The sequence below is a fragment of the Anser cygnoides genome, chromosome 1 (assembly GCF_040182565.1).
Source record: "Anser cygnoides isolate HZ-2024a breed goose chromosome 1, Taihu_goose_T2T_genome, whole genome shotgun sequence".
NCBI lineage: Eukaryota > Metazoa > Chordata > Aves > Anseriformes > Anatidae > Anser > Anser cygnoides.
In genome coordinates, this window is record NC_089873.1 from 55,886,804 (window position 1) to 55,907,693 (window position 20,890).

General features: G+C 60.6%; 2 protein-coding genes across 6 annotated transcripts; both read right to left on the reverse strand.

Moving 5' to 3' along the window:
- Nucleotides 1-1,858: 1,858 nt before the first annotated feature.
- Nucleotides 1,859-14,838, reverse strand: TRIOBP (TRIO and F-actin binding protein). Of its 5 annotated transcripts, none has more exons than XM_048048271.2 (15): nucleotides 14,275-14,838; nucleotides 13,832-13,918; nucleotides 10,110-10,166; nucleotides 9,721-9,789; nucleotides 9,241-9,330; nucleotides 8,665-8,774; nucleotides 7,834-8,386; nucleotides 7,295-7,405; nucleotides 5,762-5,909; nucleotides 5,454-5,565; nucleotides 4,795-4,954; nucleotides 4,546-4,656; nucleotides 4,213-4,299; nucleotides 3,407-3,570; nucleotides 1,859-2,278 (listed from the first exon to the last, which is right to left on the reverse strand). In XM_048048271.2, the coding sequence occupies exons 1-14, from the start codon at nucleotides 14,803-14,805 to the stop codon at nucleotides 3,409-3,411; spliced, it is 2,388 nt and encodes a 795-aa protein (XP_047904228.2). In that variant the 5' UTR covers nucleotides 14,806-14,838; the 3' UTR covers nucleotides 1,859-2,278; nucleotides 3,407-3,408. The 5 variants fall into 5 exon arrangements, with proteins under 5 accessions (XP_047904228.2, XP_066852588.1, XP_047904230.2 ...); XM_066996487.1 differs by having other exon boundaries at nucleotides 1,859-2,648; nucleotides 14,275-14,822; XM_048048273.2 differs by lacking the exons at nucleotides 13,832-13,918; nucleotides 14,275-14,838 and adding an exon at nucleotides 13,232-13,393 and having other exon boundaries at nucleotides 1,859-2,648.
- Nucleotides 14,839-14,866: 28 nt separating this feature from the next.
- LOC125180097 (TRIO and F-actin-binding protein-like) lies at nucleotides 14,867-20,591 on the reverse strand. Its single transcript, XM_066996504.1, has 8 exons — nucleotides 19,808-20,591; nucleotides 18,493-18,724; nucleotides 17,450-17,583; nucleotides 17,096-17,207; nucleotides 16,548-16,743; nucleotides 15,775-16,156; nucleotides 15,519-15,651; nucleotides 14,867-15,271 (listed from the first exon to the last, which is right to left on the reverse strand). The coding sequence occupies exons 2-8, from the start codon at nucleotides 18,604-18,606 to the stop codon at nucleotides 14,867-14,869; spliced, it is 1,476 nt and encodes a 491-aa protein (XP_066852605.1). The 5' UTR covers nucleotides 18,607-18,724; nucleotides 19,808-20,591.
- Between the last annotated feature and the right edge of the window lie 299 nt (nucleotides 20,592-20,890).

Consider the following 20,890-nt stretch of genomic DNA (forward strand, 5'->3'; position numbering starts at 1 on the left):
TTTAAACCGCCAGCAGCACCCGGGCTCGCCCGCCAACTGGAGAAAACAGAGAGGTGTGGGGGGGTGCCAAGAGCATCTCCGAGCCCCGCTCCTTCCCCGTGGAGCCTCCAAAAGAGAGGCAGCAGTTATCAGGGCAGCGCAGTGCCTGGGCAGGGAGGAGGACAAAAGGCTTCACCTTGCTGGAGCCAGCTGAAAATTGGCTGTCTTATCTGAGCCCATCACCCGCGCACCTCCTGCAGCTGGCGGGGACGCGGCCTCTCCGTTGTACATGGGGGACCCCAGCCCTTCATCCGGACCAGGTCCCTCATTTTTAGCAGGTCAAAACAAGGGAAGGTCGTAGGGGTGGCCCCAGTTCTTTGGGGTCCCCCATGGGCAAATCCTGGCCAAGGCAATCCCAAAGGTCCCTGAACAACCCCTGATGGTGGGGAGCATCCTTTTAACCCTGCGCGTCCTTAATGCAAGAGCAGCTCTGGAGCTGGAGGTGTAATGGAAATGCTGCACGTTTCCAGCATTAAATTGACTTTGGAGATTGGGAAACATTGCCCTATCACCAACCTCGGAGTTAGGAGCCTGGCAGAGGAATCTTCCAGTAATCCCAATGTCTTCATCCTCCTCCTCCTCCCTCCCCGGGCCTCATCTGACCAGCCCCCCTCAGGATTTCTGCACGTCCAGCCCAGGACTTCTTCTTAAATGGTCAAAGCACACACGTTGTGGACGTGCTGCGATCCACCGGGTACCGACCCACGCCTCGCAGGGCCAGGGCTGTTGTTTAACAGCATCCAAGCACACCAGGGGGAGCACGCAGCGCTCCTGGCGATTAACGGCAGCGAATCCATCCCGGCAAAATTTAATTCAGCCCGCTTTCCCTTTTCAAAGAGGCTCAAAACATGCAGAAAAGCAGCCCTCAGGCTGCCGAGCCCGCCGACGTTTCGGCTGCCTGTCCCTCCCGTGGCCCTGTGGCCGGGCGATAGCGTTGCGGGACCGACATGGGGCCGGTATCGCCCTGCCACACGCTGCACCGTGGGGTGACGGGGCTGATCTGCAGCACCCACGCGTTTCGGCGCGATGCCTTTATCAGGGGCAGCAGCCCCAGGCCAGGAAAAGAAAAAAAAAAACAACAAACACAAAACCCCAAACCCAAACAAACACAGATAGCGAGCGCCTGGGGAAGGGGATGGCCGGCCAGTTGCATCCCCCGTGGGTAGTTAGGACCTTAGTTCAGCCCCTGGGGACACGCAAGCGTGTTTGTTCCTAAAAATGTGTGTGTAATGCTTTTGCCCTCCTAACTTGGTTCCTACAAATCCCTAACATCGAGATGGAGACCCATAGCCTGGAAGCTCTCGCCTTCCCAGCTCTGGCCACGTGTGCCAAACTCATCCCATCTTTAAGCCGGCGTTTTGGGCATGATACGAGCCAGGTCCCACATCCCACCGTCATTTCTCCCTCATCCCAGCCCAGGCACAGCTCTGGCTGACGTAGAATTTTTGGACCGGTGTCATAATGGAGATTATTCCCACCCCCCCCCCCCCCAAACCCAAATACAGAGCAGACAGCTGGATAACTGCTTTGCACAGTTTCCTTCAGTCTCCGTGCGGGGACTGGGGGTGCTCTGCTGCTCTCTAAGCAGTCAGCATTCCTGCGCCGGGAGAAACCCTGAGCAAACAGCAGTGCTGCAAGTCCTGCAAGCCCAGCAAACAGCATTGCAAAGTTCAGCACTGCACACCAGGAGGCGAATTCGGGTTTACCAGTTGTTGTAGAGGGTGTGCCGGCCCCAAAACTGTTGTCTGTGGGTTCTTCACACAGGAAGCTGCAAAAGTTGCTCCTGCTGCCATACCAAGCCCTGCCCTCGGTGAACACGTTTTTCTCAGCAAAATGGAAAGATTTTATTAAGTTAAGAAGTGAAGGGCACGGCAGAGCAGCAGCTCCCAGCTCAGGGCTGACTGCGCAGCATGGCAGCAGCTCCTCTGCCCCCAAAATTGGCGGGTTCTCCCCGTCCCAAGGGAGGGCGGGTGGGGAGGTGCCAGGGGGTTGAGGCTCTGCCAAGGCAGAGCCGAAGCAGTCACTGAGAGCTCGATCACGCAGCCTCGTGCCAAGGTCTCCTCTTTCAAAGTCCCGGGCGAGCGCAGCTGCGGCCCCGTCGGCTCCCTCCTATGGCTTTGGGTGTCTTCTCCCCAGGCGAGCGGTGTCCTCGCTGTATGTCCCCGTGGGGACGCGGAGACAGGGGGAAGAGAGGGCACAAAAAGTGCCAGAGGAGGCTGCACGGCCAGGAGCAACGGGGCTGGGGAAAGGGGGGAGAGATTCTCTTTTTTCTTAGGTTAGAAAACGCTGGTGATGTCAAAGCTTTCCCCCTCCTCTTCCCCTTCTTCCCGGGGGAAGACAAAAATTCCTCTATAAAATATAATTTTCACATATAAAATCCCAAAGAAGGTGCATGTAAGGAGCCAGTCCAAACAACGTGCTCAGATACGCAGGCGAGAGGGGGTTGAAGGGCTTCATCGAAAGCTTCAGTAGGGGCGTGAGGGGAGGCTGGCTGGGGAGGGGGGACGTTGTGCCAAGGCGATAACGGATGGGATTCAACCTCCCCCTCCCCACAAGTGAGGAACGGAGCAGGTTAAAAACAAGAATAGATAAACAGACGAAGAACAGACCTAGAGAGAGAGAGAAGGAAAAAAATAAAAGGGGGGGAGGTTGGAAAGATCCCCCCCAGAGCAGAAACACCGTCCCTTCTGCCACCCCAGGAGATGGCTGCTGGGTGACCCGCTATGGTCCCACGTGTCCTGGGACTGCTCCGTGCCCCGTGGCGAGCGCTGGTGGAGCAGGGTGATCCCAAGCCTGATGGCCATGGCCCCCAAGGAAGCAGAAGTCCTGCTCTGGACAACAGGGCACTTGTGTTGGCTTCACAGCGTCCCGTCACCCCGCTCATCTCCCCGTATACACCAGGGATGCCCTGCTAGCACGTGTGGGAGGAGAGCTGCGTTGATGCAAACCCCACATTTCTGCGTTGTGGTTTGGAAACCACTTCAAAAGGTGAAGGCAGCAGAAACATCACCACTGCAGGCAGCTGACTACCACATCACTGCTGCCGCGGTCACCAAGGTGTGAGGTAGAGCACCCCCACCTCCAGCCTGGTTCTGCAGGGGGTGCAGCAACATTTAGGGCAGCGTGGTGAGAAGGGGCTGGGGACCTTGGGGGGATACCGGGGACAAAAGGAGGGTCTGGGGGACATGGGTGTGAGACGAGAGCATGGGAAGCAGAGAAGGAAGAGTTTAAGCCCCTTTCAGGGAGGCCATCCCTACACCACCACGTGGAGTAGGAGGAACCTGCCTTGCCTCCATCCCTCTGTCATAACGCAGTGGATCTCAGCCACCCGCACCCGGAGGGGACACGGCAGCTCCCCGGCGCTCACCGTTACTCGCTGACGCTGTTGCACAGTGATTCCTTCTCCTGCAGGGCCGCCATGGCCAGGCGCAGATGCTCCTTCAGCTGCTCGATCTCCCGCTCTGAGCGCACCTTAATGTGATTCAGCTCCGCGTAGACGTCCTGGTATTTCCCTGAGGCAAATCTCTTGTCCTGCAGGGGAGGGAGAAGAGTCAGCAACCCTCACGCTGGTGTTTGGGTGGCGAGGTGAGGCCAGTGGGAGAAAGGCTAGCAGGTGAAGGAAGAACCAACCCAAGATCTGAACCTCAGCAGGAATTTTATAGGAGTATTTAACAGCCCAGGTTGGAAGGGACCTCGAAAAATCATTGGGTCCAATCTTTTGTGGGAAAAGGGAGCCTAGATGAGATTTTATTGAGTACCCTGTCCAACTGTGTCTTAAAACCTCCAGTGGCGGGGACTCCACCACACCCTTGGGGAGGTTGTTCCAGTAATTCATTGTTTTCAACATAAAATTTTATTTTTTCCATCAAGATGAAACATTTCCCAGTGCAGCTTGTACCCACTGCCCCTTGTCTTCTGCACGTGGCTCCTTGTGAGGGGAGAGGAGCCTTTTACAGGCAACCCTTTAAGGACTGGGATACTGCCACGAGGTCATGGTCGTTTTGTGAGCCAGCAGGGACAAGGAGCACAGGGGACAAGAGGCTTTGGCCCGAGCATCCAAGTGAACCAAGTCAAAGCCTGCTGCCTCCCAGCCCCTTTCTCTCTTCTCCTGTGAGGGCCTTGGCATGCCCAGCCCTAGGAAGCAGGGGAGGAAGGCTCCAGGAAAGCACCCACCTTTTGCATCATCTGAAGCTCCTCCCGGAGGCACTGCACCTCCTTCTTCACGTACAGCAGCTCGTTCTCCTTCACCCGTAGCAGCACCTGGGCCGGGGAAAGAGGAGCCAGAGGTGACTCAAGGCAGGGGGAAGCAGAGAGCCGCAGGATGACCGCTGCCCCGGGCGCAAGCGCGGCGGTGGGAGAGGAAGGAAGAGGGAAGTGATGCGAGGTGCCCCGGGAGAGGCACGGAGGGGAAGCTTGCGCACCTCCTTCCTGCGCGGCTCCTGGCCGCCCCGCGGCTCCCCTCCGAGCCAAAATCGCCGCCAGGATGAGACCCCGTCAGCCCCGTACCTCCAGCTCGCAGGAGCTGCGCTCGTTGTTTTGTGGTCGGTCCCCGGAGCACCGCGAGGAGATGAAGCTCCGCAGCTTCCCGATCTCGTCCGAGAGGCGGGTCTGCAGCTCCTGCGGGCAAGCCACCGTAAAATATTGGAAGAATATGACCAAAAAGGGGACTTTTAGCAGCCAGGTTAGACAGGGGCAGCCCCCAGTGGAAGGAAGATGCTCTGTGGTCCCCGCAGGCAGGGAAAGCCCCTCTCTTGCCTGGTTCTTCCGCAGGAGCTGCTTCCCCTCTTGCTGGCAGCGCTGCAGTGTCTGCTCCCGCTCCTCCGCTTTCTCCGTGAGCTGCCCGATTTCCAGGCACTTCTGGGAGTACTGCTCGGAAAGCACCTGCAGCTCCCGCTTCAGGGAGTCCACGTCCAACCTGCCAAAGAGGCGCCGGGTCATTGCTGCCCTGCCACCATCGCTGTCCTTGTCATCAGCACCGCCTGCCCCTGTGCCACGGACAGGCTCTTCCCAAAGCCTCCGACGTGTCTTTGCCACACTGCTCCGTGTGGATCCAGGCTTCATTCTCCACCCTCCCAACATGAGGACGGGGCTTCTGGGAGCTTCTAGTCATGCAGGAGCTTTGCATAACACACACAGAGGTATGAGCCTACAGGGGAAATGGACGCCAGGAATAGCGAGACCTCAGCTAGTGCTGGGGGGCCAGGCAGCTGCTTATTCCTCTGTGGATCAATCCTGCTTTGCTGGCACCAGGCAGGGGATAAAGCTCTCTGCCACATAGCTGGCTTTATGGCAGCAACCTGGCTGTCACCCACCACCCCTGGAGAGGCAGACACAGATGGGTGCGATAAGACCAGCACGGGGCTCGGCGAGGGCAGCAGCACTGAGCAAGGGGAGCAGGAGAGGAGATTTCTTACTGGTGCTGCTTCTGGAGGGCATCCGAGATGGAGCCGCACTGCTGAAAGCTTCGTGTCCTGCCCAGCTCCTTGTTCATCTCCTCCCGGTGGGCTTTCTTCAGTGCTTCGATGGCTGCAGAGAGGGACAACGGGAGACATGGCATCAGGCTGTGCCTGCTCAGCACGTCTGGGGAAACCAAGCCAGGGGGCTGACCGAGCTGCTGCAGACTCAGAGACCTCCGTCTGCAGTTCCTCCTCCTTCCCTTCTGCCCTCTGGGCTTCCCCCGCCTTCTCCACTTCCCAAGACCACCCAAAACACCCGCTCCTACCCGCTGCTGTGGCTGCAGCCTCCTCTGCGAGGAGCCGCTCCTTCTCCTGCCGCAGCCGCTCCAGCTCCCGCTGGTGGTGCCTCTGGAGCTCCTCCATCACCTGCTGGTGGGACGACTCCATCTCGGCCAGGCTGCGCTCGCAGGCCTCCTGCCGTGCCGGGGAAAAGGACAAGAAGCAGGAGGAGTGAGGGGCTTGAAGGTGCCAGGCACACGGACAGGAGGAAGGGCTGCACTAGGACGGGCGCCTTGCTGGGCTGATATTTGACTTTGCAAACCTTACTCCAGCCCAGGGCCAGAGACCACTTCCCAGGGTGGTTTGTCCCTCCTGAAAGCGAGGTGCTGCTTTTATCGCCAAACACATCAAGAGATTGAACATCTCTCTTTGGCCAAGGAGGGAGCTGGGCCAGACCCTTCCTCCAGGCTGCCCTGGAACAGCTGGAACCGCGTCTCGCTATTTGCCTTTTAAATGAAGCAGCGACCCCAGAACCGATGGAAACTGAGCCTCTTCTTCAGAAAAGTGACACCTCCTGTTGCCACATGACTTGTCTGGGTGCCGTTAAAGAGCCCTTCTTCCCCAAAGCCTGGCCATTACAGACCTTCCCACCCAGCTTGCTTTCCTTTCTGGCGGCCCTGAGCTGCAGGACAGTTCTCTCAATGCCCAGCACTGTAGATAACTGGTGTTACAAAAAAAAAGCACAGCAGGACATTCTCATCTCAGCCCCCAAGGCCCTTGGGAAGGACTTTTTTGCCACCTAAATGTGCCAGAACATTATTTTTAAGAAGCCATTGCATCCCTCAACTCGCTGTCCCCAATTCCTTCCCCTGGCACTAAGGTGAACACTGATATAAAGGGAACAACTGTCAGGCGATGTTAAAGCAGCACGCTGCAGGGACACAAGCCCTCCCTGGCTTCCCTTTGTGCTGAGATGCTGGAAGCTGGCAGCCGTCTTGCAGATTAAACAAGGAGAGGGATCAGGCTGGCCATGAACATTGAAAAATCAATGGAGAATGAGCCCTTTTAGGAAAGGTAAAGTCTGGTTTTATGTATGAAGCCCTGGCCTGGGAGCCAAGTAATCAGGAAGATAAGATGCCATTTCTCCCCACTCCTTTTCCTTTGTTTATTTTTATTTTTTTGAACGTACGGAGGCCTGTGAGCTGTAAATGTTACCCAAGATCCCAGAGCACCTGAGAAACAGCTTCACGTGACTTGTGGTTTCCTTTATCTGGGCTAGAAGCAGCCAGCCCGTTGCAACGGGCGGCTCACCAGGAGCCCGAATTTCCTTCCCCCGGCCGCCTGCGACACATCCTGAAATCCCAGCAGCGTGCTCACACCGCTGCCTCCCGCCAGGAAGCGGGAAGCACCAGTTCCCCTGGCTCCAGCCCCTTTAAGGACGGGCAATACGCACACCAGCCTTTATGTAATTAACATTGATTACGGCTGAGCCCCCTTAGGGTCACCAAGGCAACCCAACGATTAGCGATACCTGCTTGGCAGTGAGTCCGGGCCATGGCATTTCCCATTTTGGGGCTCACCTGAGAGATGTACCCCCGGGGCACGTGGCTGTCCCCCTGGGATTTTGTCGCCTCCCGAAGGCTCTCGTTTTTGGCCCGGCAGGACTCCAGCTGCGCCCGCAGTGACTGGACCTGTGCCAGGGAGGGGAGAGAGAAAGAGAGGTGCTGAGCCCCGGGCAGGACAGGGAGGAGGTGGCAGCCTGGAAAGAGAGCAGCGTGGTGAAGTCAGCCCCACAGCCCTAGCCTGCTAAGTGCCAGCAAGGAGGGGAGGAGACGGACACGCTCTTCCTCCAGAAGAAGATCTGTGCCTGAGGATGCTTAGCTCCGACAGACACACACGCTGCTCTTTTCCAGGGCTCGGAGGCGAAGCTTTTGTAAGCCTGGGAGCAGCTCAAAAAGGAGGCAGCCAACGCAAACTGCAACAAAACGCAGCTCCGTGCAGGTGATGCCACCAATGTGGGTGGCCTCGCTCTTCTGCGGAGCCTCCTGCTGCCAGGGAGGCACAAAGCCCCGGGGCACGTGCTAAGAAACCACCTCTCCAAGAGGACGGATGCTCTCACCTCCTTTTTCAGCGCCTCGTTGAGGTCTCCGTGGCTTCCCTTGCCCTGGTTCAGCAGTGCTGTCAAGGGCACCCGCCGCGAGTCCTTCAAGGGCAGGCGTTCCAGCTCCAGCCACTTCTTCTCTATCTCCTCGTTCAGCCGAACCCGCTGCTCCTCCGAAAGCGGGGTGGTGGGCAGAGCCGGCTCCCCCGCCTTGCGGGATGAGTCCCCCCCCAGGCCATCGGTGTTGGGGACGCCGCCGTCGGGGCTCTCGAACCACTTGCGCCTCTCCTCTGAGCGGAGAGCCAGATCCCGCTCCAGATCCTCGTGCTTGGGCGCTCGCTCCGAGACCCTCAAGCTCCCTCTCGTCCTCGGCGGGGACCCCTGATTGTGGGGGTCCTGCTGCAAGGGGGACAGTTCCACGTAGTCGAAGGCATGGCGCTGCCCGTCCGCCTTCCAGGGGCTGCCCTTGGCGCTGCCCTCGGAGCCCGGCCGCTGCTGCTCCTCTGCCCGCAGCGAGCCCTTTGTCGGGACGCAGTTACGGATCGTGTTCTCCTTGTTGCAGTCGGAGAGCCTGAAAGCAGAGCAGCGGCACGGGAAGGAGAGGTGCAGCGCGGGGACGGACAGACAGCCCCCGCGCGCTGCCGGCCAAAACCCACAGCTCAGCTTTTGCTCAACCCGGCCTTGCGAAAAACACCGCATGAGCAGTTTCGTCACGGTACTTGGCAGCTCTGTCTGAGTGCGTGGGGAGGCAGGCTTTCCCCACGGGGTGCAGAGGAGCTGCCCTGAGCTCCAGCCGTGCCAGACTCCAGTGGGAAAGGAGAGGGGGCCCTGACACCAGGCAGCTCTTACTTGGTGACATCCGGAGCGCTGACGGGGCGCACGTTCTTCCTCAGCGCCTCGATCCAGTTGCGCCGGATGCCCGAGGTCATCGCCGACAGCGTGAAGATGGCATCCTTCGTCTGCGATGGGGACAGGACAAAGGCTCTGTCATTGCCTGCCAGAGGCATGGGAAGCTCCTGGTGGTCTCCCAGGACCACTGGGCGCCTGCTCGCACAGTATCAGCTCACCAAGAGCTTTTTACAAAACCCTGCAGCCCCTCTCTGTTCCCCTGCTGCACCCACTGGGGATGCCACCCTCTGTCTTGGGCTCCTGGGGACGCACGGAGGGGCAGCAGGGGAGATGTGTTCTTTGTGGGGAAGCCTCTTTCACACCCCTCAGGAGACCATCTCCAAGCAAAGGCAAAAGAAACGCTGGCAGCAAGCAAACATGGGCCACCACAGGCCAGCTCTGGGTGCTGGGCATGTCACCGACCACCCTGCCATCCTGGCACGAGGTTTGCGCTGCCCAAATCTCTGGATCAGAGACTGGATGGCAAGGGAGCAGCCGTTCCCAGCCGGCGTCCCTCTGTGCCCGCCAGGCACTCACGTGTATCTGGAAGCCGTAGTTGCGCTGCACCGCAAATTCTGTCACGTCTGTGCAGGAGCGGAGATCGATTTCGCCATCGAGGTCATCGGCCTGAAAGCACAACCGCCCTCCAGGGCATAAATGCAAGCCCGGCTCTGAAAAAGCCCCAGCCACCTGCCTGCATCCTAAGGAAAGCATGGGCCACCTCTGCTCTGTGGGAGGAGGAAGAATTGGAGAGCAGAGCAGCCCTGCTCATGGGGGTCAGCCCTTCTCTTCACTCCCCACCATGACAAGCCCCCCATGGACTCTTTGGGATGAATGATGGACCAGGCTGAGGTCTCAAAGAGACACTGGCCACCTCCGGCTCCTTTCACGAGGACAGGACACTCTCCCTCGCGTGGACACGAGGTGGCCATGCCAGCGGTCGCGTCCCTCTCCCCCTCACCACGTGGACGAGACCGGGAAAGAACAGAGGGTTCGGGAAACGCTGCCAGCGCTCACCTCCTCGGCGTTCGAGTCCCTGTAATATCTCAGGCTCGAGTCGGTCAGCACGAACCAGTGCTTCTTCCACTGCCAGCAGACCGGTTAGGGGGAGGGAGTGGAAAAGACAGGAGGGAAACGGATAGACGGTTACCGAGGGAAGCACAGGAACAGGGAGGGACATGCTGCTCCGCGACCTCTCAGCCTCCAGGCTCTTCCCCCTTCTCCGGTTCCCTTCCAACTCCCCCTTGCGCCCCTCAGCTCCGAGCGGTGCAGTGCCACCGGCACCGCACCCAGAGGTTCCCCACAGTGGGAGAGACCGAAACAGGAGGGGAAGGAAAAACCACTGCCCACACGGGGACCTCGACCAACAGGGCTGGGGCAAGAGGCAGGATCCAGGTCGGGCTTACCTCTCCTGGCTCGTCCAGGATGGACATCCATCCCTTCTTGAAATTGAGGAGATCTGGCTGGAGAAGAGAGGAGAAAGCAGAGGGTTACTGTGTGCTGGAAGCCACAGGTCTCTTGTGCCAGAGGATGGGATCAAAGCCCTCAGAGGGGTGAATAAGGAGTGAGAAGAGCCCCACAACGCTTTTAGGAAACACGTGGGGGTTTAGGACCCAGTGGCGGAGGAGGACGGGATTTAGCTCTCAGCAACAGGCAGTCATTCCTGTAAGAGGAAACAGGAGATAAGAGTAAAAAAAAAAAAAAAAAAATTAAAGGAAAATATGCAGCAGGGAGGTTTCCACAAGGTGCCTTGGAGATATTTATTCTGAGATAAGAGAGGGAGGCAGGGGCAGGGGACTGTGCGGAAGGGAATGCCGCTCTGCCGCCGGACAGGCTGGGGTCGGAGAAGGAAGCGAAGAAGCGGACACACCTCGTCCCAACCCCGGGCATCTGTGCCCCAGAGGTACATCCCGCCAGCGACTTCGCCGCCGACCGCTTATTAAAGACACGAGCGGTTCGCAATAAACCAGCCCTCACCGCAGCCGTGCAGGAGGCAATTTAACAGCTGTGGAAACACGCTGCGTTAAAACGCTCCGCCCGAGGCTGGAGACCAAACCGGAGTCACAACTGGAGCGGGAGAACAAACCCTCCCCGAGCTGCTGCGGGCTCCTCTCCTCCTGCAGAGCCTTCCCTCTGCCCAGCCTCGGGCCACGGCTACCGAGGATGAGTGGAGTTTCATCCTGTTCAACGCCTGCTAGAAAGAAGTTTTCCCCCCCTCTGTCTCCTCCGAACCTCACGCCACCGGTACGGCATCCCAACCAGTCTCTCTCCTTGCAGAAGCGCCACGCCGGAGAGCTGACTCAGGGGAACCGCTCTCCCTGGCTTCGCCCTTGGCTGAACAGGCTGGAGCCGCTCCTCCTCCCGACTCCACCAGCTCGGGAGGAGCTGCACCAGCAAATAAATCAGCCCAGAGACTTTTCTTCCAGGGCAGCTCGGGCAGGCACAGGGAGCAGAGGCAAAGAGCGGTGCTGGCGGCTGGGCACCAAGGGGGCCGCACGCATCCCTTCGGCCGCTCCCCCGGACCGTACGTCGTTGCCGCCCTGCGAAAGCGCTCTGAAAATTAATTCCTTCCCCGTGGTGGCGGCTCCACCCTTCTCGCCGTTATCCCTTCCAATCCAGTGACTTCAGCGCTGGCTCCGGACTGGGAGCGGCAGGAGGGAAGGAAAGGAGGCGAAGCGTTCGGCACGGCCGCCCCTCCCGGCTCGCACGTGTGCAGGGCAGGAGAGGCAGGCACGCTGGGCTCCCCAAGGTGGGGGAATCAGCACGAGTGCTGTGTTTTCTCATTTTTCCATTTAGGAAAGTGTTTTGGGGTCGGCTGTAGTGTAGGCTCCGTGTCCTGGGAGGCCAGGAGGCAGCTCAGCTCAGGGGTGGAAGAAAAACAGACTGAGAGAGGGAGCAAAAGGACTTCTGGGGGGACTTCTGTGCAGGTCAGCTAGGGCTCATCTTATCGACGATTTACAGTGCCAGGGCATTAATTGCTGAAATAATGAGCCCAATGTACACCACCGGGAAAACAAACTGGAAAAAGATCAGGCCGGCCCTGCCAGAGCCCCTGCCAACACTCGCTGCCCTATTACTGCCCCGCATGCATTACCAGGACCAGCAAATCCCCGCCGCAGGCTTCCCCTGAGCACGTGAATGTCACCGGGCAGAACGGGCCCTTTTTTGCCTGCCAGCCTCAGCTCTGCAACCACCTTTGCAGTATTTTTGCTGTAGCAGGGCTGGTAGCACAGGACAGGACACCGGTCACCGCAGAAAGTGTGTAAAGCCACTTTTTTCCCCCTCTCCACGACCAAATCCAGCTTCGTCAGCTGGAGCAAAGAGCTCGGGAGACGAGCAGAGAACAGTGCAGGGTTTGGACTGAATCCCCCCTCGGAGGAAAAGGCCGGGGGCAGGAGGAGGAAACGGGCAGGAAAGCAGAGCCGCCGAGAGATCCGGGGGCTGGTCGACAACCAGCTGAGATGCAAGGATGGGGCAGGATGTGTCCCCAGAAAAACATCCAGCCCTGTGGGTGAGAGGCAGGCTGTGCCCGGCCCTACACGGGGTTATACCCGGCCCTGCACTGGGGGGGACAGCACCAAGTGACTGGGGACACAGGTGACGTCCAGAGGGACTGGGTTATAGCACGGCAGGTTGCAGAGAGCCGGCTGCCTGCTCCGGCCGAGGAAGGGATACAAGGGCCGTGATAACAGCCTGCAAGTATCTGAAGAATGTAAACACCAAAGAAGGGAAGGGGATGGGGTGGGAGTGGAAGAATCGCTCCCGGGTGGTACAAGGCAGCCGGAGCCCTGGGTGAAGAAATGGAGGAGAAGAGCAACAGACTGAATCTGAAGGATGGGAGGGACGGGAGGACCTTGCCTCGGCGTGGCGGAGCCTGACCGGGCAGAAAGCCCGGAGCCGACGGGGATGGGGTGGTCGGTCAGGTGCGCTCCCTCCTCCGCCGTCCCCGCGCCTCCTGCTCCTCCTGCTCCCTTCGGGACTGCAGGCCCCGGAGCAACACTTCCCTGACCACGGCGGCTGGGAGGAGGGACCTCTGGAGGTCACCCCTGCTCTGTCAGGGCCACCCGCAGCAGGTTGCCCAGGGCTCCTTCCTCTCGCCTGCTCCCCACCGCGGGGATGGCAGCGGGGTTCTCGGCCTCCCCAAAAGCACGCTTCCTCCGAAAGAAAAAAAAAAAAAAGGGAACTCGCTCCGCCAGGAAAGGGCCGCAGGCCAAAAGACAAAGCAAACCGCTCTGGCTCTGCTTAACAAAACCACTCTGGGGCCGGAGGGGACGCGCAGCCCGGCCTGCCACCCGTGTGTCCCCCCCGCTGTCGCACCCCGTCCCCCTGCCACCGGCGTGGCGAGCCTCAGCTGCTCACGCGCCCACCGGGGGTGCCTCCGCCTGTCCCCACGCGTGTGGGGCTGCCACTAAAGCCACTCCATCACCAGCCCTGAGGGGACGGAGGGCAGCCCAAGCAGGGTGACGGGGAGAAGATGGTGGCAGCAAGGCCCGAGCAGAAGCGGGGGACCCCCCGGTGCCGGACTCACCGTCATGGCGGGGGCGCGGCGGGAGCGGGCGCTGGCAGCCAGGGCGGCGGGGTGGCTTCAGAGGCCGGGTGGTTCCCGTGGCCCCACCATGCCTGCCTGAGTTTTTCCTCTTTTTTTTTTTTAATTAAAAAAAAAAAGTTTTTCCTCCCACCCCAAACTTCCTGGGAGGACCCAGCCGGGCCAATGGGAGCCGCCCCGCAGCGCGCAGCCAATGGAGCCGGCGGGGCGGGTGAGGCCGGCGGGCCCACGGAAGGACAAGTTGTGGGGCTCCTGGGGTGACGCCGTGACCCCCGCTTCACGGCCTCCTTCGTGCCCAAAAAAGTCCCCGCTGCCACCAGGAGATAAAGGAAGGAAGGCAGCTCAGCGAGGGCTTCAGGCCCAGGTGTGCCGCTCGCCCCCCCGCTCCCCCTTCCGGCCTCGCGCCTCAGTTTTCCCATCTGGGAAATGGGCATAGGGTGGCAGGGCTGGGGGGTGACCCCCGCCATCCCACAGGGTGTGACAGCGAGCCCAGGAGGTGACAGCGCAGGAGGCGGGCAGCCCGCTGTGGTGCTTGGTGTGTGCCGAGCCCTCCCAGCCCCGCTCCCGGGCCTGGCCCCCTACCTTGTTGCGTCTCTCACCGGCATTCGGCTGTGGGCGCTGGCTGCCCGAGGAGCTTTGTGCTGGGAAGGTGCCTCCACCCGGCTGGGGCTGCGGGGAGAGAAAGCGAGAGCTAAAGGCAGGGGGGTTTAATCCCCTCCTCGCTTCCCCAGGCCCCACCGCCTCCCTCCCAGCGCGGGGCAGAAGGAAGCACCCCAGTGCCAGGAGGGCGGCGCCGCTCCTCACACCCTGGGGAAAAGGGGATGCCGGAGGAGCAGGAAGGCTGTGTGTGCACGTGTGTGTGTGAGTGTGCAACTTCATTCTGCCCTGGCCAGCGAGGAGAGCTGCAAACCAGGTCAGCACCCTGCTCTGTGCAGGCAAAGATGCTCGCTGGTTTTACGCCTGGCAGCAGGGTCCCCCACCAGCTCCGGCTCCTGCCTGTGGTTTCACTCCTCTGCCATACTCACGTGATAAATAGGAAGCTTCTTGCTCCCCCAGTCACTTTCCAAGGGCTTTTCGGGGTTGTTTGAGTCCTGGGTGCGCTCAGGCGCCTTCCAGTCGTCTTCCAGCTGCTGCACTGGACTCTCAGGCCTTCTCCAGCTGTCATCCGGCCGTGGCCAGACATCTAGACATCTCCCAGGGCTTCTCCAGTCCTTTTCCAGCTGGTGCATCAAGTCCACGTGGCACAGGGGTTTCTCCTGGAGCTTCGAGTCCTTCTCTGGCTTCTGAGCTTGGTGGGCATCTCCACGGCCCTTCCAGTCCTGCTCCAGAGGGCGCGTTGGGCTCACAGGACGCAGGGGCTTCCCTCGGCCTCTCCAGTCACCGTCCGTGCCCTTCCCGGGGAGGGGAGGCTGCAGTTTTTCTCGGAGGCTCTGCCAGCCACATTCAGGCTGTTTCCCGGAGCCCCTGGCGTGCAGCAGCTCCCCCGGGTTCCCCCACCTCCTCTCTGCCCCCCGTGCTGGGCCAGCTGGGGAGATCTCCTTTTGGCTTTTCCACATGCTCTCTGTCCGTCCCAGGGGACTCGAGGAACGTGGGGGCCCTGCCCGGCCCAGCCTGATGCTATCCGAGCCCTTCCCAAAACTCGGGGGGTGCAGGGAATCCCCCCAGCTCTTCCTCTCCGGCACTTTGCCCACGCTCCCAGCCTGCCAGGCAGCTCGGCCCCTCTCCGCTTGGCTCCTCCAGTCTTTCTCCGAGCGCTGGGGAGGGCTCGTGGTCCCCCCCTGCCCTCTGCCCCAACCTGAAAGTGGGGCTGGGGGAGCGCGAGCTGCTGCTGCCCCTCTCCAGCTGCCGAATGTGGCTCGCAGGCTCCCTTGGCTTCCTCCAGTCCCTCTCCGCCCGTGGAGATGGGCACACAGGGCGCAGGGGGGCCCCGGTCCTCTGCGGGTGCCGAGCTGGGCTGGGGGAGCGCCGGGGTTCCTTGGGGTCTCTGCTGCGCTGGTCAGGGTGCCAGGAGAGCCGCTGGCCCTAGGGACACAGGGGACAGAGAGCAAAAAGTCCTCTTGGGAGCAAAAATGCACTTGTGAGGGACAGCGAGGAGGGAGATAAGGTGGGATGAGGGCTGGGAGACAGCTTGGTCGGGTAATTCCCCATATGAAAAGTACTGCCATAACTGCACCCCGATGCACAGAGGCAGCCTGTAGCAAAGAGAAACCTCTCGAACCCAAACGGGGAATAGGGGGAAATGTGGCAGGAGCAAGCAGCCAGGACTCACCTCCCTGGGCAGGCTGGGGCTGGACTGCCTCCGACCTAGCCGGCCTTTGCTGGGTGGCACCGGGGTCCTCCCGTCCAGCCGCTCCACGCGGCCCTCCTCCAGGGCCTGGAAAGCCTCCAGCGTCTCCGATTTCCTGCAGGCACACGCAGCCCGTCTGGCTGCTGCCCGAGCCCGCCTCCAGCCCCACACGTCCCCAGCTGGGGGCACCCCGATGGCACGTGGGGACACCCCAGTGTAGAAACCCCTCGCTTCTCACCTGCGCTCGCAGCCGAATATCCTCTCCACCTCCACCCGGCCAGGGCTGAGCGTGCGGGAGCCGCAGCGGTCGGCGGCGTCCCCATGGCTGAGGCGCTTGGGTTTGGGCAGGTCCGCCAGCACCGTGTACTCCTGCCTCTCCAGCCCGCGCCTCCCCTCCGTGCCCCCGCTGCCGGGGTGCCCGTGGGGCTCCCCAGCCCGGGAGGAGGATGCCAGGCGCCTGCCTGCTGGGATGCCGGGGGTCAGAGAGGAGCTGCGGCCGGGATGAGGTGGGGAAGGAGCCCGGGGAGGGTCGCGATTTCGGTGCTCCAGGGAGAAATAGCAGCTCCCTGTGCGGTGCTTCGCCCGGCTCTCCTCGGGCTTCTGGCTGGCGGGACCTCGGTCTGGGATGGGGAGAAGGGTGTTATTGGGGGAGGTACGGGCGATGCGGGATGCCGCCACGGCAAAGCAGGTTTTGGGGGAGAGCCAGGAACGGGAGGGCAGAGGGAAAACCCAGGCTCTCTGCAGGTGGGGACAGCATTGCAGAGCACGGGCACAGCAAACCATGCAGGGAGATAACACCCGGGGGACTGGGATTTCACAGTCAGCACACCAAGAGGTGCTGTCTCACAGGCTCTAGGCCTTAACTGTTTGTGATTCCCGTATCAAAAACCTCCTAGGACCAGGCTCTGGCTGAAGCGATGCTATATCTAGAGACCTGCTGTCAACTTCAGACACCCCCAGGTGGAAAGCAAACCAGAACCAGGGTCTAGCACGGGAGCAAACCAAGTGTACCTGCTTTCAGCGGGCAGATTTCTTTCCTAAAGCTCGGGGCCTCTGTCCTCACCCAGGATCCAGAGGGAAGGGGCTGACCCCACCTGGGTCTCTCTGCCTGCGGCGCCCGCACCTCGTCCTTGCGGCCCCCGTAGCTCATGGCGTCCCGCTTGCCCGATCCCAAAGAGCTGTCCCACAGCCTGGTCATTTCCCAGTCCTGGGAGACAAGACAGGGCAGGTCCCTGCAATGGGGGCAGCAAGCTTGTGGGCTGGAAGGAGGCAAAGAGGGGTTACAGCCCAGAGCCGCTGGTAAAACGGTTCCGGGAGAGGAGCATAAGGTGGTCTCAGCCCCAAATCACCTGGCATGGCACGGAGTGACACAGGAAAACCCGCATGGGGGAACCCAGCAGTGAACCTAGGGGCAGAGCCTGCTTTGTGGGATGAAGGAGCTCAGCTGAGCCCCTCTGCCATCTCAGGAGCTTCTGAACGTGCTCAGCGGACATGGCACAGAGGTGACGAGGGGATGGGGACACTGAAACAACCCCCCCCAAGAGGGACGCCCATCTCACCCTGGCGAGCGCAGAGCTGGCTTCGGCACGGCCGCGGGCTTCGGTGCCGGTTTCTCCGTGCTCGCCCTCGGCTCCGGGGCTGAGCGGGGGACGTGCCCTGCCCTGGTGCCAGCTGTGGAGCAGGGAGAGAGGACAGCCGGCGGTCAGCAGAGCCTGGGGACGGGCAGCAGCACCCAGGGACAGCCCAGAGGAACCCGGGCAGAGGGGATTGCTCAGCCCTTTTGCCCGGGCAGAGCATCGGCTGCATCGCGCCCGATTTCCCCCTGCTCTCGTGGCTTGGCTCCCCTCTCCCCCCACTGCATCGCCCGCTCCGAGGGGCTTCCCTAGAGCATGGTGGCTGCCGATGGCACTCACCGCGCCGCCCCGTCGGCTCGGCCCACGCAGACGTACACCTCGCACCGGGGTGCTACGATGCGGACGGCGTCCCAGGGCCCACCCGGCTCTGCGTCGGTGCCGGCGCTGCGCCCTGCCACCTCCACGGCATGCTCCTGCGAGGAAGAGGAGGATGCAGCCGTGCCGTCACGGTGCTGAAGACGAGGATGAAGGAAAACACAGCTCCCTTGGGAAACACCTTGCTTCTCCTACCTCCTCCGAGAGCAGGCTGGTTTCGGAGGCTCGCAGAGAAAGTGCATGTGGGTGTGGGCTCAGGGAACCCCCCTCACTGCTGCTGCTCCCTCGCCACCCAGACAGCCCCGGGAGAGGACACAGCGCCCAGAAAGAGGATGATTTCCACAGGGAAGGTTGCAGCCCCAGCCCCTGCACCTTGGCATCTCCCCCCGGTTACCTGAAGGGCTTAGGAGCAGCGGTGGGGTGCCCGCGCCGCCCTTCCTCCGGCATCTCGCCCGCGCCGGGATTCGCTCAGAGGCAGCTCTGAGCAGATCGCAGGCAAAGGTCTGCAGTAACCTTAGAGGGCCCACAACCAGGGGTAGAGGGCACGAAAGAGAGCGGGAGGCTCATTACTATTTCATGATCCCAGGCCAGTCGCTCTGGGAGGGCAGCGAACAACACGAAACCCTCCGCGAACATGAAACCGGCTGACGCCTGGTTGGATGCGGCTTGCCGCAGCCAAGCAGCTCGTGCTGAAGGACCGGGTTGGACTGAGGCATCCAGAGCCCCAAATCCCATGAGATTTATCCCCTTCCACCTTCCCTCTGGGAACAGCTCGCTGCAGCAAGGTCTGTCAGGACCGTATTTTAGGTGAGGTGGGCTGTGGATGCCAGAAGGCATCAAGCAGAGATTAAATCCAGGGTTGATCCCTGCTTTGCCGATCCCCTTTCCCCTGGAAAGCCCGGCTGAGCCTTTGTGTTAGGGATTTCCACCTCTGTGAAGTCCCGAGGCTGAACAAAGAGGCCCTTAACGCAGCATTCATAGCCTCCAGGTGGGATGGAGGAGCTCACCTGGTTAGCGTGCTGGTGAGCCCCTGCGGCGCGGAAACAGTGCTGGCACAGGCTCTTCGCGAATATGTTGGCCTCGAAATTGGCACAGGGCACGTCATCCACCGAACGCGACATCACCCATAGCGGGGACGAGGATGCCGTGGCCGCCGGGCTGCGGGGAGCAGCCCGGAGGAAGAGGAGGAAGGAACGGCAGCGGAAAGGCAGAGCTCTCAACCCCCCCGGGCTCAGGCTCCTGTGGAAGCACAAATGTTATCCGCAGGCTGAAGTTTGCTGCTCTTGGCTGGCAAGGCTGGAATCGAAGGGCATCCAGATGCGAGGCCATCAGCACGACCCACATAATTACACATAATAAAAGGGTATGTTCCAGCAGAGGCCTTTTTTAGAAGGGGGCACTGCTCTGCACCCTCAAACGACTGCTGACACAGTCACTTTGGACAGAGGGAACAACACTCAGGTCCTGCTCTTTTCTTTGCAGAAAGTTTTCTGAATTCAAGCCCTGTTAAAAGGCACAAAAAGGAAATCTTTCCTTGTGCCTGTGTTGCTCATAAAGAGCAGCCTAGGAAATTGGGAAACCCACTAAGGCTTTTCCTAAACTTATTGATCCCACTAAAATATTTGAGACCTACGGGATAGTTACTCGCAACACTGCAAAGGGCAACAAGCATTGCTAGCACAGCAGCCAGGCTCCACGCGTATATCCTGGCTTTCCCTCAAGCATCCTGCACATCATCGCCTCCTCTATCCCTCTGGGTTTGAGAAGGAGCCCTTTAATTCGGGGATCCGTGCCGGGAGGGCTCTGCTTAACTTGTCCCAAGGACAAGAAGGGCAGGAGATCAGTGTGGGGATGAGCCCAGCATCCCTGGTGTGAGCGTGCCACTGCTCCCCTAAACGTGGATGCTCGAGCCAGAGCAGCTGACCGAGACTACGTGCCAGCTGTCAGTGGCAGAACCGAGCTGTAATTTGTCTCTGCCGGTGCTCTCGTTTGCAGGACTGCAAATTGCATGCACCAGCGCTGCCCTTGCAGTCTCCCTCCTTGCACTGAGGCAGGTTTTCTTGACTCAGTCACACCGGACGTGAGCCTAGGCACTCTCCTGCAAGGAAAGCAGCAAGAAACAGCCCCACATCGCTGTCCATCCCTGCCACGGTGGCTTTTTGCCTGATGGGCAAATCAGCGCTCCCACATCCCATGGGGCGCTTGGGGCCTGCTGCCAGGGTCATGCTGCGCCCCCCACGGCCTCTGACACACATGCATACAGCCAGGCAGCCGGACACGCTGCTCCCAGTGCTTCCCAGTTCTTCCCAGTGCCCCCAGTACCTCGACTCCCCCACGGCTCCCAGCACCTCGCTGCCCGCCGAGCTCCCCCTTGAATGAAGCTCGCCGTGGGAACTGCGGGCAGCGCGGCCACACCCCCTCCCTTCTCATTGGCCGCCACCCAACACTCATTTGAATACCGCCCTCTGATTGGCTGGATGGCGGCGCGCCGGCGCCACGTGTGCTGGCATCCACGTGTCGGAGGCAGCGGGCGGGCGATCGACCCGGGCCGGGCTGGGCTCGGTGGCCCCGGGCTACGGCTCGCCCCCGGCCCTCTGTCCCTGGTCCCCGGTCCTGGCCCTGTGCCTCCCCGCGGCTCCATCCCGCCGCTCCCCCCGCAGGCATCACCCCAGGAGCGGGTTAAGGCGGGTAGGGCCAGTGGGCAAGCACCGGGGTAGCCCAGCGTGCCCACAGCCCAGCTCCGATGTGGGGTGGTCCCCACCCACGGCGCTCCACTGAGAGCTTTGGTCGATCTGGGCATCGCCTATGAGCCCCGTGTGGGCCTCCCTCAGCCTGTCCTCGGTTGCTCCTGCTACAGTTCCATTTACTTCTCTGCCTGGTCCTGGTGAGCATTAAAATAGAAACAAAGCCCAGTTTTGCTCCATTAATTCCCCAAAGTTCTCGTCTCTCTCCCCGGTTCCTTTCTGGAGGCAGCGGTGGGACCGCACCGGATACAGCCTGGAGCTTGATACGCTGCTTAGGAGCAACAAGCACAGAGCAATGATTAACACAGGCTCGTGCACGCACCGCAACTCCATCTTCTGTGCGCCGAGCGCCAATTCTTCCACAGCCGTCTGCCCTTTTTGGCTCCCGGTCTGCTTTTGATCCTCTCTAATCCCATTTATATTTCTGTGTGGAAGTCACAGGCTGGTATGAACCATGATGTGTCTGGCAAATGCTTAACTCACCAGCTCGTGTGCAGGAGCTCGTATCCCTCACCCAACGTAGCCCAGTTCCACCCCATGCGTAACAGAGACACTGGGCCAGGGAGGAGTCAGGAATTCACATTACAAAATCAAGCTTGGATGGATCAGATGGAGAAATCAATACCGCAGCCAACAATACTGCTGGTTAACTCCGTGTAGG